Consider the following 12803-nt stretch of genomic DNA (forward strand, 5'->3'; position numbering starts at 1 on the left):
ACTTCCAAGGAAAGCACTGACTGGAAGAATGATCACATGCTGTTGCTCCATGCTGCATCCTTATACTGCAGAGTTTGCTAGTCTTATTGAATGCAAGAGGGTCTGGTAATAGTGAATAGTTCCTTTCCTCCCAGAGAAGGAGATAGATAAACATTTAAGCATTGTTTAAATCACTCAGAATACCTACCAAGCCTCTAGGAGCAGGAGAGACTCTGTGGAGAGAGGAGGAAACAGGCAGGGTGGTGGAATATCCTGTGCCTTTGACAAAAGCACAGTACTTTCCTCATGCAGTAGTTTGGCCAAGGTAGATGCTCCTGGTACTGTAAAGCAGCACAAAGCTTGTATTTCACACATTGTTATAATGGCAAATTCTTGTAGGGAGAAGGAGGGGTTCTCCTCAGAAAGCTCATTAGGAGAAGTGTAGTTCTAGGAGCATATTGGAAAGAGTTGAGAGATGTTCTTCCTGGGCTTTGGTGGCTCTACAGCATTCCTGTTCCACGGTATGCTCAGCTTCCAGATATTAGCACTTTACAGAAATCTCCCTGATATATTTGTTTATTCACACTGAGACAGCATGAAATACCACATTTCTGTATTTCTAAAGCTGCCTTTAAGAAATAATGGTAAATTGTAATATTCCAAAGCAGGTGAAGTTCCTAACTTAATCATTTTAGGAGTTAAGCAATCTGCAGAGTACCACAGGTCATCACTTATGGGTCACAAACAGCATCACACTAACATGTTCTGTCGTATTGGGGTTGTCTTTCAGGTGTAAGAGGTGATCCAGGCTTTCCAGGCGCTTCTGGACTACAGGGAGATCCAGGAGAGCAGGGTGATCGTGGGCTGCCTGGTATTCCAGGATACTCTGATGGTAATATCCCAGTAACACTTGTTCCAGCAACTTAACAAGTTTTAACTGGTATGGGATTGAGGTGGCGAAAATACATATACAGTTGGTGAAATAAGCAGTGCAGTGTGGCAGTTTTCAAAAACTGAAAGGTGCATTTTACATTCCTGCTTTGGCCCCGATGAGTCTCTGCAAAACAGCTGAGGTAGAGATGATGACAGAGCCTTGCTTCAGGGCCATCTATTGATTTGCTCAAGTGAAAAGTGCAGTTAACACTTTTTGTTGTACACTAAATTGTCTCCATTTTTCCCTGCTTGCTACTTGCAATTGTAGGAACAGTCCCTGCTGCTACCTTACAGCTCCTTGTGCAGCACTGGTAAGAAATTGTTTTGAGTTTCTTCCATGGTTCTGTTTCAGGAGACGCAGATAAGCCAGGCTTACCTGGAGAAATAGGACCAAAAGGTGAAAAAGGTGAAGAAGGATCTCCTGCTTATCAAGCAGGCCCACCTGGGTTTCCAGGTAAACATGGCGAACCAGGACTCCGTGGTCCACCTGGTCCTCCTGGAACTCCAGGTAAGTGCAACAAGAGAGGTGATGAGAACTCAGAAACATCATTGCTCATTTTAAAGATAACTGTCGGCAGGACAAAGTGAAAAACTGGATCGAGGGAATGAAACAGAGTGTGTGGTGGAAAGAGACACTGGATAGAAGTGATGTCTGCTCATCAATGAAAGAAGGGTTTGCATGACTTTTAGACATTCTTGCAAAATTTGAAAAAGAGCTCTGTTTTGGGCTGGTGGAGAGATATGGGCATTCTATTCTTAGGCTTGCATTCTCCTCTGGTAAAAAGAATTTTCACAGCTCAAGTTTCAAATGAACTATATGTACCAGTACTCTGGGAAGAGTGTCCCAGTAGGTGTGCTAGATTGAGAAGGGTCTGGCATGAAGGACACTGACTGTATACATTGAGTTTAGCAAACAGAGGTTAAAATGGTAAGTTGCAGAAAAGTTCATTTTTTTGTCTCCCCAGTCCAAGAACACTAACACACTAAAAGAATTCTCATGAAGGATCATCTAGATATCTAGGGAACTGAAGCAGAAGACATAGAATGGGTGGCTGTGAGAGCTGGGTTTCTTCCTCAGCCTGGAGAAGAAAAAAGCTGAGAGGAATCTAACTGCTATCTTCGTGTGCCTCTCTCTCAGGAGGTCACAGTGAAAATGGAACCAGACACAGTGACTGAAGAGTACAAGTGGCAGGGAGAGAAGAAATGTTCATAAGTTACAACAAGGGAAATTCTGCTCAGATGTTAGGAAAAACCTTTTCACTATGAAGGTGGTCAGATGCTGCAACAGTTTGCCCAGAGAGGTTGTAGACTCTTCATCTCTGGGGATACTCAGTATTCAGCTGAATAAGGCCCTGAGCAGCTGGTGTAATTTTGAGGTTAACCCTGTTTGGAGAAGAACATTGGACCAGCTGCTTTCCAGAGGCCACTTCTAACTAAGACTGTGCTTTAACTCTGTGAAATGCACCACACAGCAGGGCAAGAGCAGGAGTGGAGAAAAGGATTACAGGAAGTAATCCAGAGCAGGTGGTCTGTGGTACTGCAAACTGTGTTGTGCTGAGTTAAAGGCAAAGGAATTCAGGGTGAAAGAGACCGAAGAATGGAAAGAATCATCCACCACAGCAGGAAAAGAAGCAATGAGGAATAGGAGGCTGTAGCCAGAAGTTCCAAAGGTCGTGTCTGTGGTAGCAGACTTAGGTCTTGGGGCTGTATGTGTGTCAAGGCCATGTCCTGTAACCATACCAAAATAGGACATGTGACATTCCCTCATGCTGGTTTCCAGACAAGGAAATCCACGTGCTCCAGCCAGTTCCTGGTCACTGGAGTGCATCATTTCTGCAGTGCAGTCATGGCCAGAGGGAGCACCAATCCAGGCAAGCAGGTCTGGGGGGATCTTCAATGCTGAGAAATAGAAAAGATGATTCTTTGGTAGCAGATGAAAGCAAGCAGAACTTGGGATTGCAGAGACAAGCAAATGGCCCTTTTGGAGTAGGTGGCTGTATCAGTACAGAGAGGGAGGAAGATGAAGCCTGGATAAGTAAGATGGTAGAGGGACCATTAACACGCAAATGGAAGTTACTGAGAATGGGTTTGGGAAGCTGTGAGGAGGGGATGAAACAACAAGAAAAGAGGATTTAGTAACAGCTGAGTTACACAGTCAGTGACTTTAGGAGAAACAGAAAAGGGGAGATGCAATCCAACTTGAATAGGGTGGAAAGAGGAGAAGCCAATCTACAGTACATTAATTTATCTTCTTACTCATTTAAACTTCTAGGTTCTCTCTTTGGATTAAAAGGACAGGAAGGGACACCAGGTAGACCTGGTGCACAAGGTTTTCCTGGGCCAAGAGGACAAAGAGGACCTAAAGGTAGGTTATAATAAATAACTCGAAAGATGATCTGTTGTTATGCATTGTGAAAAACTTCCATTGTTTTAAGTTTTAATTAAGTCTAATTATGACATACTCAGGGACCAATGAATTTGATCTGAGGCTAACACAGTAAACAGTGTGTTATAAAAGGAAAAAAAAAGTGATTTTCTTAAATACTTGAGAAAATATTAAAGTGTTTTCAAGAGTATATATATGTTTGTATAAAGGGTACAGTTGAAAGTGTTTGTTGTGACAGTTTTCTTCTCTTTCCAATCCACTTCCTTAGGCGAAGAAGGTGACTGCAGTAAATGCCTTCTGAGTGATGAACTCAGAAGGGGCTCTACTGGCCCCCGTGGTCCTCCTGGTTTTCCAGGAACCGCTGGCCAGCCTGGGAGAAAAGGAGAACCTGGTGATCAGGGTCCACATGGTATTCCTGGCTATGCTGGAGCAAAAGTGAGACTCTTGTTTCTTTAATGCATAGTTTTGTACATCTACTACAAATAAAAACCAGCTATTCTCCAAGAGAAAAAAAAAATGATGGAAAGTACAATTTATTTTCTTCATAGTTTTCAGATTGCTACAAAATACCGAAAGCTAAAAGTTGCTAGGACGGGAGTGAAAATAGTTTACTTTGGGAAGAGCAAAAGATTTCCACATAATCCAAAATACATTTTCCATTTAAACAAAGCTGTTTCAGCAAAATTATAGCACTGATTATGATGGGAAACAATTTCAGCAGTTCCTTCAAATTGCTTCTAACAAGAGGCAAATGTGAAATATTAAATGTAAGAGTCTTGTTTATAAATCCATAACTTCTTCCTAAAAACCACTGTCAGCAACCCTGATAAGAGTGCTTTGCTAATAATTTCTCATTTGTTATTTACTCCTAGAGGTGCTATGTTTTGCGTTATCCCAACTGCATCTCATTTTTTCACAGTTGAAACTTCAGGAAGTTATACCCCTTAAGATTTTAGAATAAGATTTCAATAAAGCTAACCCAAAACTGGTTTTGTTTGCGTAGAGATGTCAGAGCAAATCAGATGCTTTCAGCTAGTACTTTTGGCTTTCTGAGTATTAAAAAAAAAAAACACACTTGCAACTAGTTAGAGTTTAGACTTTTTTAGAAAATAAAAAGTTCTATTTTCTGTGAGTCATGAAGAAAATTGACAAATTTTGAAATGTTCAATGTTGAACCTTAAGTTGTACAAGTTCTGCAAATTCTTTTGCCTTTGAAATGAATGATTTTATTATCTTCATCCCAGAATTTAGGCTACTGTAGACTTAAGATATATATAGAATGTCATATCATAGCAGAATACTCAGCAGCAAAGCCCTGACTTTATCTCAGCTTTTGGTCTGCAACAAATTCACCATAAAACAAATTACCTTAATTATTCTTTGTCCTTATTCTTAGCAGAAGTGAGTCCATAATCCTCTTAAAACGTTCAACAAGTTACCTGTACCGAAAATAAATTTGGATCAGATCTATGAGAATTTAATGACAATAAAATTTTATCCTGAGCATTGCACATTCTTTTCTGTGGAGAAAGATAAATTAGAAATATCTCTAAACCATTTTGAAAACATCTATGTGCTAAATTGCATGATTCACATTTAAACCTAGAAAGCAAAAAATAACAGTGAACATAATACAGTTTTATTTATATATAGTTTTATTGCTGAAAATTTCTGCAGTCGTATAGTCAGTGACATAATTCAGTATTATATTAAGTTTCTGAGATTTCTTTTGGCCTATAAAAAGCATTGTCCAAAAGAAGCATCTCTACAGGAATATGTATCTCCCGTGCATTCAGTCCAGTGACTCAGAGCTCATGAGGAGAAGGCTAGTAGTGCCATTTTTAGCTGGGCTGTTGAGGAGAATTGTGCACTATACCAAGGGATCAGGAATGCCAGCCTCATCTTTAGCTTCATCACAGCTTACCTTTGCAAGAGAGGAAATCCCCCTCCTTGGGATGACTTCCAGCTGTCCCTTTCAACCGAAATCTTTCCCATGGGGCTGTCGTGTGGGGGTAGTTCACTTAATCACTCTGTGCCTAAGTTCCTCTCTCTCATAAATGAAGAAAATGCTGCTTTTCAACCCCACAATGGTGCTGTGAATCACTATCCATTGCCAGCCGTGCAGCTGTCATTTTTTGTAGTATTGGGAAGGAGAAAATGCAGGTAAATATAACCCAGAGTTTTGTTTCCATGGTGCCAAAGTGTTGCTTACAGCAGTTTCCATACTGGCAAACCGTAATTTACTCCATTTTATCTGATGCAGTTCTCCAGCTGTAGTCATCTACAGGACTTGATCTTATGAAAAGCCACAGATCTCCCAATGCTGTCCTCATGTAGAAGCACCTCTACCATGCCACATGGGCAGTGGTTCTAGTTAGAGCATGTTAATAAGGATTTAGGCACATGAATAGGATTACTGAAGATAAATCATGCAGAGAGTAATAGGAAAACATTAAGGTTGTGGGTTTTTTTCGTTTTTGTTTTTAAGCAGGACAGTGGAAACACAAATCTGGATAATTATTTAAGTGTTTTTCTTTTGTGTTTTTGTTTTTGTTTTTTTTCCAATTTGTATAATACCAGGGACAATTGGGCCAAGAAGGATTTCCTGGACCAAAAGGAGAAAAGGGAGAACCTGTATACATAACTACTAAAGGTAGAGTAAGAATTCATGTCACATGTGTTTTGCAATTATCTATACCTTTTGTGAGAGAGCAGTCTCCCAATGAAAGGTCTGCTTTAGGCGCCAAAGGAATCCGAGGAGATCCTGGACTTCCTGGTATCAGAGGGGAAGATGGTTTCCCGGGCAGAGATGGATTAGATGGTTTACCAGGACAGCCTGGCCTTCCGGTAAGTAGCAAATTTTAAGAAGGGAAGAAAGGAGGACCCAGGGAATTACCGACCTGTCAGTCTTACTTCTGTGTCGGGGAAGATCGTGGAACAGATCCTCCTGGAAGCTTTGCTAAGGCACATGGAATACAGGCAGGTGATACGAGACAACAAGCATGGCTTCACCAAGGGCACGTCCTGCCTGAACAGCCTAGTGGACTTCTATGATGACATGACTCCATCAGTGCACAAGGGAAGAGGCACTGGTATCATGTGTGGACTTCAGTAAGGCCTTTGACACTGTCCCCTACAACATCCTTCTGTCCAAATTGGAAATACAGTTAAATCATTTCCACTACACTCAATTACTAATGCATTTATTTCCGAGGATTAATGATCACCAGGCTGCCCTTCACACACAGATAGCGATGCACAACTAAACTGGCCTTGCTCATTATTGATATACCAAATATCAGTTTTACCCTCAGATTTTTAAAACCACTTTACACTTTTATTTCAATTTTATTTAAACAAATAAGTAGTAGTGTATAACCTATTTAGGCCAATTTTATGGAAGTGGTTTATTTGTGATAATTAGTGGTTTATTATCTAGCCTTGTGTAAGAGATTGTGTGTGGCATTTTGGTATGAGGGAGTTAACAGTTTCCATTCCCAAAACATGGGTCGCATCATTATTTATGTGCTTGATAGTACCTCATCACCTGTCACAAATATTGTTTTGCACCACTGGGTTGCTCTTGCATCATATATGAGGATGGACCAGAACTTCATCATCCAATGTGGATTGCAGCGGGTTTTATTACCAGAAAAAAAATGGTACTTTTTATTAAACCTGTGGATGGGAACATTTTCTGGTGATGGTCTAAAGATGTTGATTTAATATTGCAGTAACATCACTAGAGTAACAGATTAAGACAAATCTGCCCTTTTGGGCACAATTTTATGTCAGCTTCTGTCAAGATCTGAGAACTAGATGCCATACCAGAACTAACTTTCACACACCTCTAGTGATGTGTGTGCTTTCCTCCATATCCACTCACAGCATTTCAGAGAGGGTAGTAAGGCTGTCCACAGCACTGATTCATATTTCCAACATGCTTTTCATTGGCCAGCGTTTTTAGGGGAGTGCTCCCTCTCATGCCTTTTCTGCTGTGGGGTCTAAATTAATGTCTTATTACTCCAAATATATTGTATTTGCAATTTTGCTTTAAAAAGCTGGGATGTGATGCATGAGGAATAGCTGCCAATAAGTTATTATTCGTGAGAGCAGTTCAACTGTTTGAGTTTTGTTTCTTTCGCAGCAAAGGCAGAAGTGTACTCATTTCCCACTTCCCACAGGGTGATGGTATCAGAGGTCTCCCCGGGGATCCTGGTTATCCAGGAGAATTAGGCCCAAAAGGCTTTCCAGGAGAAACAGGCCAGCCAGGTGGAGGATTTCCTGGCCCAAAAGGATACCGTGGTCCTCCAGGCGACCCTGGAACCGATGGAAACCCTGGGTCTCCAGGTCTGCCTGGTCTACCAGGAGAGCCTGGCCAACTAGGTAAGAACAATTTCTGTCTTGTATTAAATCCTTGGGAGATCATTGCTGAATTGTGTGTACAGCATCTGTTCAGTAACAGTGTTGAAAAGGTAGCATTTGGTGGAGGATTATGTGAGTAAAAGGGATTGCCTGCATTAATTGTCCATAAACCTTTTTAAAAAAAAGTAGTTTCATTTAAGGTATTGAAATAGCATTAGGGAACGTGTTGGTGTCAGCAATTAAAATCTTTTGCATTTTAAGCAGCTGCAGGCAATGGAGCAATGTTCTGCCTATAGATTACTTTCAGGTGGTTTTCTCTGTTCTTCTCCATCCAACTTTGTCTTTTACTTGAGCAGAGAAAATCCTTTATCAGCCCTTTAGAGCTCTTCATGGTATCTTTGCAGCTATCTGAGCCCCTTCTGGCATAAGAGTAACAGTTCACAAAAGCTCAGGCTCAGAGGATTTTGCTTGAGTTCAAGTTGCCTAGCAGAATATACAAGCCAAAACAGGCACCTGCCAACCCCATGCAGTGCATGTGACATATAGGCTCCTAATGCAGATATAGTTACATTACAGGCTATAATTAATATATGGATAGAGTTCAAGTGTCTTCGTTATATATGGTTTCTCCAATGCATAATGCATAAAATAACGTATATCTGATGTTGTAATAGATGTTTTGTTTGGAAATGAAAGCTTTTTAGATTTTCTCTTAAATGATAACTATCTTTTCCTGTTCTTTACTCATAGACTGTGGGCAGGTGATTGAAGATTTTTCTAGAGGAGATGCAACTGACCCAATATGGTCAGGTACTGAACATATAAATGGCTAATGTATTTTAGCATTAAGTCTTAAGTGGCTGTTATGACTTCATTCTTTCTGATGACTGCTTTGAATGCTATTAATTGTAAACTATTTAAACTTCAGGTCACAAATAACCATGCATATACGGTACATAGCTCTGAAGTAATTGAATCAAATTTATTTTTTCTAAAATTCTTGCAGTTTTACCTCTGTAATCCAGAAAATCTTTGTTTAATTGCTCTTGAGTGTTTATTGTGATAAAAATAATGACTACCATGCAATCTGTAGCAACAGAGCCAGAAATGAAGTTCCAAAGAGAATGTAAGAAACTTTTGAAAGGACTCTGAGCGAAGAGTTTCTGTGCAGTCTGACATATAAAGAAGAAGAACCTTCAGTTATACAAAATTTGACTTATTTGGTGTTATAAATTGCCTGTAGGAAGACAATGTGTCTCTGGTATCCTGAGAATACAACTGTCCATGACGTTGAAATGGCCTTCCCACACTAGCATAACTAAAGAAGCTACCACCGTAATTTCTGTAAAATAGGCAGAAGAGTGGCTCTTGATTAAACTATTGGGGTGAATCTCAACTTGAGTGCTTCCCAGAGAATACCACCCATAACCAGTGTTGATTTGTTGTTGTTGTTTTTTTAATGACGAATAAAACTTCTAAAATTGGGATTTCTCCTGTTGAGTTCATTCACCTACTTTGACAATGTTGTCTTAGCTGCAGGCACAGAGGTGATGAGAGACAGCATGTGAGCACATATGGTGTGACTAAACATCTTTCTTGGCAGGTGGAGGCTGTGTGAGGCCACCAAAGGGATCTCAAGGCAAGCCAGGACTGCCAGGAGCCACAGGTAATGTTTTGCCTTCACCTTTTTTTCCGCACATATGCTATGTTTTGAGAGAGATCTTGCCAAGTCTAATATAGTTGAGACTTAGTGGACAGTGTGTTTTAGAAAGGACAGTGGAGGAAAGCATTGATTTGAAACAGGCAGAGGTCAAAGCAGCATGCAGCCTTGGTGGCTGCACTGTTCCTGAATCATAGAATCACAGAATGTCCTGAGTTGGAAGGGACCTACAAGGATCATCGAGCCCAATTCATGGCTCCATACCCAAAAATCAAATCCTATGTCTGAGAGCATTGTCCAAATGCTTTCTGAACTCTGGCAGGACCTGTATAGCTATTATTGAGTAAGATGCTTGTTTAATAAATGCTTAATAAAATGCTTGCAAAATAAACACGGTTACAAAATAAAACCTTTTTCTTACTACTGTTTGGCACAACATGTTAACACCAACTAACATCACATAATGAGTTACTGAAATATGTGGTAAGCAGTGGCAGCATTCTCCATCTGCTGCATTCTTTCTCTAACATGGCTTTTTAATTAGAATGAGAATAAGCAGAATGAATGAAAGTCAGTTATTACAGATGGGAAACAAAACGAAGAGGGAATTTAGGTAAGATAAGTGTTAGAATTTTTCGTTAAGTCCTGGAAACCTAGGATTTTTCCTTTTAATGGCTTTCTGAGAAGTTATTGTTCATATAAGGGGGAGAACAATAGTCCTGTACTGCACTCAGAAAATGCTTTTCATGCTGCACAGGCTATTTATGTGCAAACAAAAAAACAGCAGCTAGAACTGCGAAAATTGATGACTAAACAATAGAAATTCTGAAAACTAAAGAATCAAAATTCAAGTGATATTTTCTTTTTTGTTACAGTTAGAAGTGGAGAGAAACTTGCTTTCAGTCTAATAAATTGAGTTGTAATTCATGATGATGCTAAGCAACAGCACTTAAAATGTTAAAGCATGGTGCTGACATTCAAGACTGAGCTGGGAACTGAGTGCAAGGAGCTGTGGCGTGGAGAAAAACAAAGCGTTGAGTGAGGGTTATTTTAAAGGAACTTGACCAAAAATCTGGATCTTGGAATAAAATGAATTGATGACACTCATGTAATAAAGCCATTGCATGAAAATATACATAAATAATGCAGTTTTATAAACATAAAAAAAGAAAATAATCCTACAGGATGCCTGCAGTTTTTGAGATGCTGAGAAACAGTAATACGAGTTTAGTGCCAGAGGAACACATTTTTGGGGCACAGGCTTTATTTTACTACCTAAGTTATAAACCTGCACTATTATAAAAATAGTAACTAGGCTATTTAATTTGTATTCAGTTTCTAGGATGACTAGATCTAACCTTTAGCCTTATATTTCTTTTTTTTTTTTGATATCTAAACCCGTCAGCTCTTATCCTGTGATCAGTTTAGCAGGGAAGGGAAAAATCTGTTTCTCCTACAGTATGTCACTTGTGCCCATTACTATTGAGCACCTTGGACACTGCCTTTTGACTTTAAGCCAAATTACAGCTCTTCAAGTGTTAGTCAACAGCACCCCTTTGGGAAACTGTGCTCCAGGACAAGGAAGCGGAGGAGAGCTGGAAGATATTTAAAGAAGCTTTCCTTAATACACAAAAGTTGTTCATCCCCAGGTGTAGTAAGGCAGGAGTCTGGCATGGCTGAACCAGGACTTGCTGGTCAAACTGGAGAGCAAGAGGAAAATGCACAGGCAGTGGAAGCAGGGGCAGATATCCTGGGAGGAGTATAGGGATGCTTCTAGGCTATATATGCATGGGATCAGGAAGACCAAGACCCAACAGGAACTGGCACAGGTTGCCCAGAGAGGTGGTGGATGTCCCATCCCTGGAGACATGCAAGGTCAGGCTGAATGGGGCTCTGAGCATGCTAATCTAGCTGCACATGTCCTTGTTTATTGCAAGGAAGTAGATGACCTTTAAAAGTCCCTTCCAACTCAAATGATTCTATAATTCTAAAAAGCTTAATTACAAAATATTCTTCAAAAAAGTCTCCAGAAGTCTGTCAGACTGGTGATTTTTCACCCTAGCCATTTACATATTGTTAGTCTTAAAATCAGGAGTAGCTTTTAATCCATGTTTGTAAAAGCCCTTAGCCTAGAGTTTGGCGCCATTCTTGGGATCTGGACTACAGTGTCATCCAATAAATTTTATTTTAAAAGTCCATCTTTGTACCTGGAAACAGGTAATTAAGTATTTACCATTACCTTTGCTGCACTATATGCAAATTTCTGTTTTGATTGATTAGATCACAGTCTTTTAATTTCTTTATATAATTTAGGTACTAAAGGTGCAAGAGGATTCCCAGGTGATCCAGGCCCAGTGGGATTCCCAGGGCTAAATGGTACACGAGGTGATCCAGGTCGGGAAGGATTCCCAGGTCCTCCAGGTACCTTGAAATAATTAATTGTTTTTTATATATTTATGGCCTTGGCAACAGTCATGGGAGAATGGTCACCTCACTCCAGATCCATCTTCATTTATCTTCCCTTCCATCTTCAGACAATACGCTGTTATGAAAAAAAAAAGCTCTCTTTTTGAAGCCAAAGGGATTTTCTGCAACTTCCTATAATGATAAAAAGTAGTACAGATTCCAGCCTTTTAAAATCTGCTTTATAGTGCAAAACTGCAAATGCAACAGTTCATGAGGATGATGTAGAAATAAGGAAATTCAGTAATAAGATGTTTTGGATTCCACGTGGAATGATATTTGCAGACAAGAAGAAGATAGTAGTGTTCTTGTTTCTATTTAACTTTTTATAGCATTGATATAAATAATAATGAACATATCAAAAGCAAAGTACTAGCTATGCACCTTGCCCACAGTTGGCTGTGTTTCCAGTGTTTCCAAGTGCTCAGAGCTAGTCACATCGGTAACAGGTGAAGGCAAGGTTCATACGTGTCTTGATCAACAGACAAGAGGTGTGGACAAAAAAACTCATTCTGGGCAAGAACATGAACCTGTATTTCCCCTGCCAAGCTCTGCAGAGTGCACTAAGTGCTAAATCAGGGCTCCTGTATTGAATGGCTGCCAGGCCACAGAGTAGTTAGCACTCAGACTAATTTTCAGCTGTCTTCCATACTGTCTTTCAACCATGCTTGGACTTCAGCAGGACCTGGACTGGAAGTTACCAGTCTTCCCTCCCTCCTGTGTGGGAATGGGGACTTGCTCCCTCCCAGTCATTCACCAACAGGGTGGTAGATGTGGCACAGTGGCACTGGTTTATCAAGAGTGTAAAGCGATTGGCATTGGGCCCTTGAGATGTATGGGGAACAGCAGAGTCAAAGACTCCTCTGGGGTCTTTTACTGATTGCATTCACTCTTCATTTATTTGTTCAAATTTGATTCCTGTCTTTCCTCTGCTGCATATCAAACCATGTTTTGGTACACAGGAAACATTTTTTCACCCTTACACTGTAAAATGTTTATAAGATGTTGCAGTAGTCA

At 40.1% G+C, this 12803-nt stretch overlaps 1 protein-coding gene across 3 annotated transcripts in view; it reads left to right on the forward strand.

Annotated features, from left to right (window-relative positions):
* The window catches only part of COL4A2 (collagen type IV alpha 2 chain), a 138456-nt gene that overhangs the window by 103037 nt on the left and 22616 nt on the right, over positions 1-12803 (forward strand). For all 3 annotated transcript variants that reach the window (XM_021415218.1, XM_021415210.1, XM_021415201.1), the window contains 10 exons: positions 770-871; positions 1265-1420; positions 3185-3277; positions 3567-3733; positions 5879-5951; positions 6039-6145; positions 7483-7684; positions 8414-8473; positions 9267-9329; positions 11637-11744. In XM_021415218.1, coding sequence (XP_021270893.1) covers positions 770-871; positions 1265-1420; positions 3185-3277; positions 3567-3733; positions 5879-5951; positions 6039-6145; positions 7483-7684; positions 8414-8473; positions 9267-9329; positions 11637-11744 — 1131 coding nt within the window. The remainder of the gene's footprint in view (positions 1-769; positions 872-1264; positions 1421-3184; positions 3278-3566; positions 3734-5878; positions 5952-6038; positions 6146-7482; positions 7685-8413; positions 8474-9266; positions 9330-11636; positions 11745-12803) is intronic.

Source organism: Numida meleagris, chromosome 1, assembly GCF_002078875.1.
Source record: "Numida meleagris isolate 19003 breed g44 Domestic line chromosome 1, NumMel1.0, whole genome shotgun sequence".
In the NCBI taxonomy this organism is placed as follows: Eukaryota; Metazoa; Chordata; class Aves; order Galliformes; family Numididae; genus Numida; species Numida meleagris.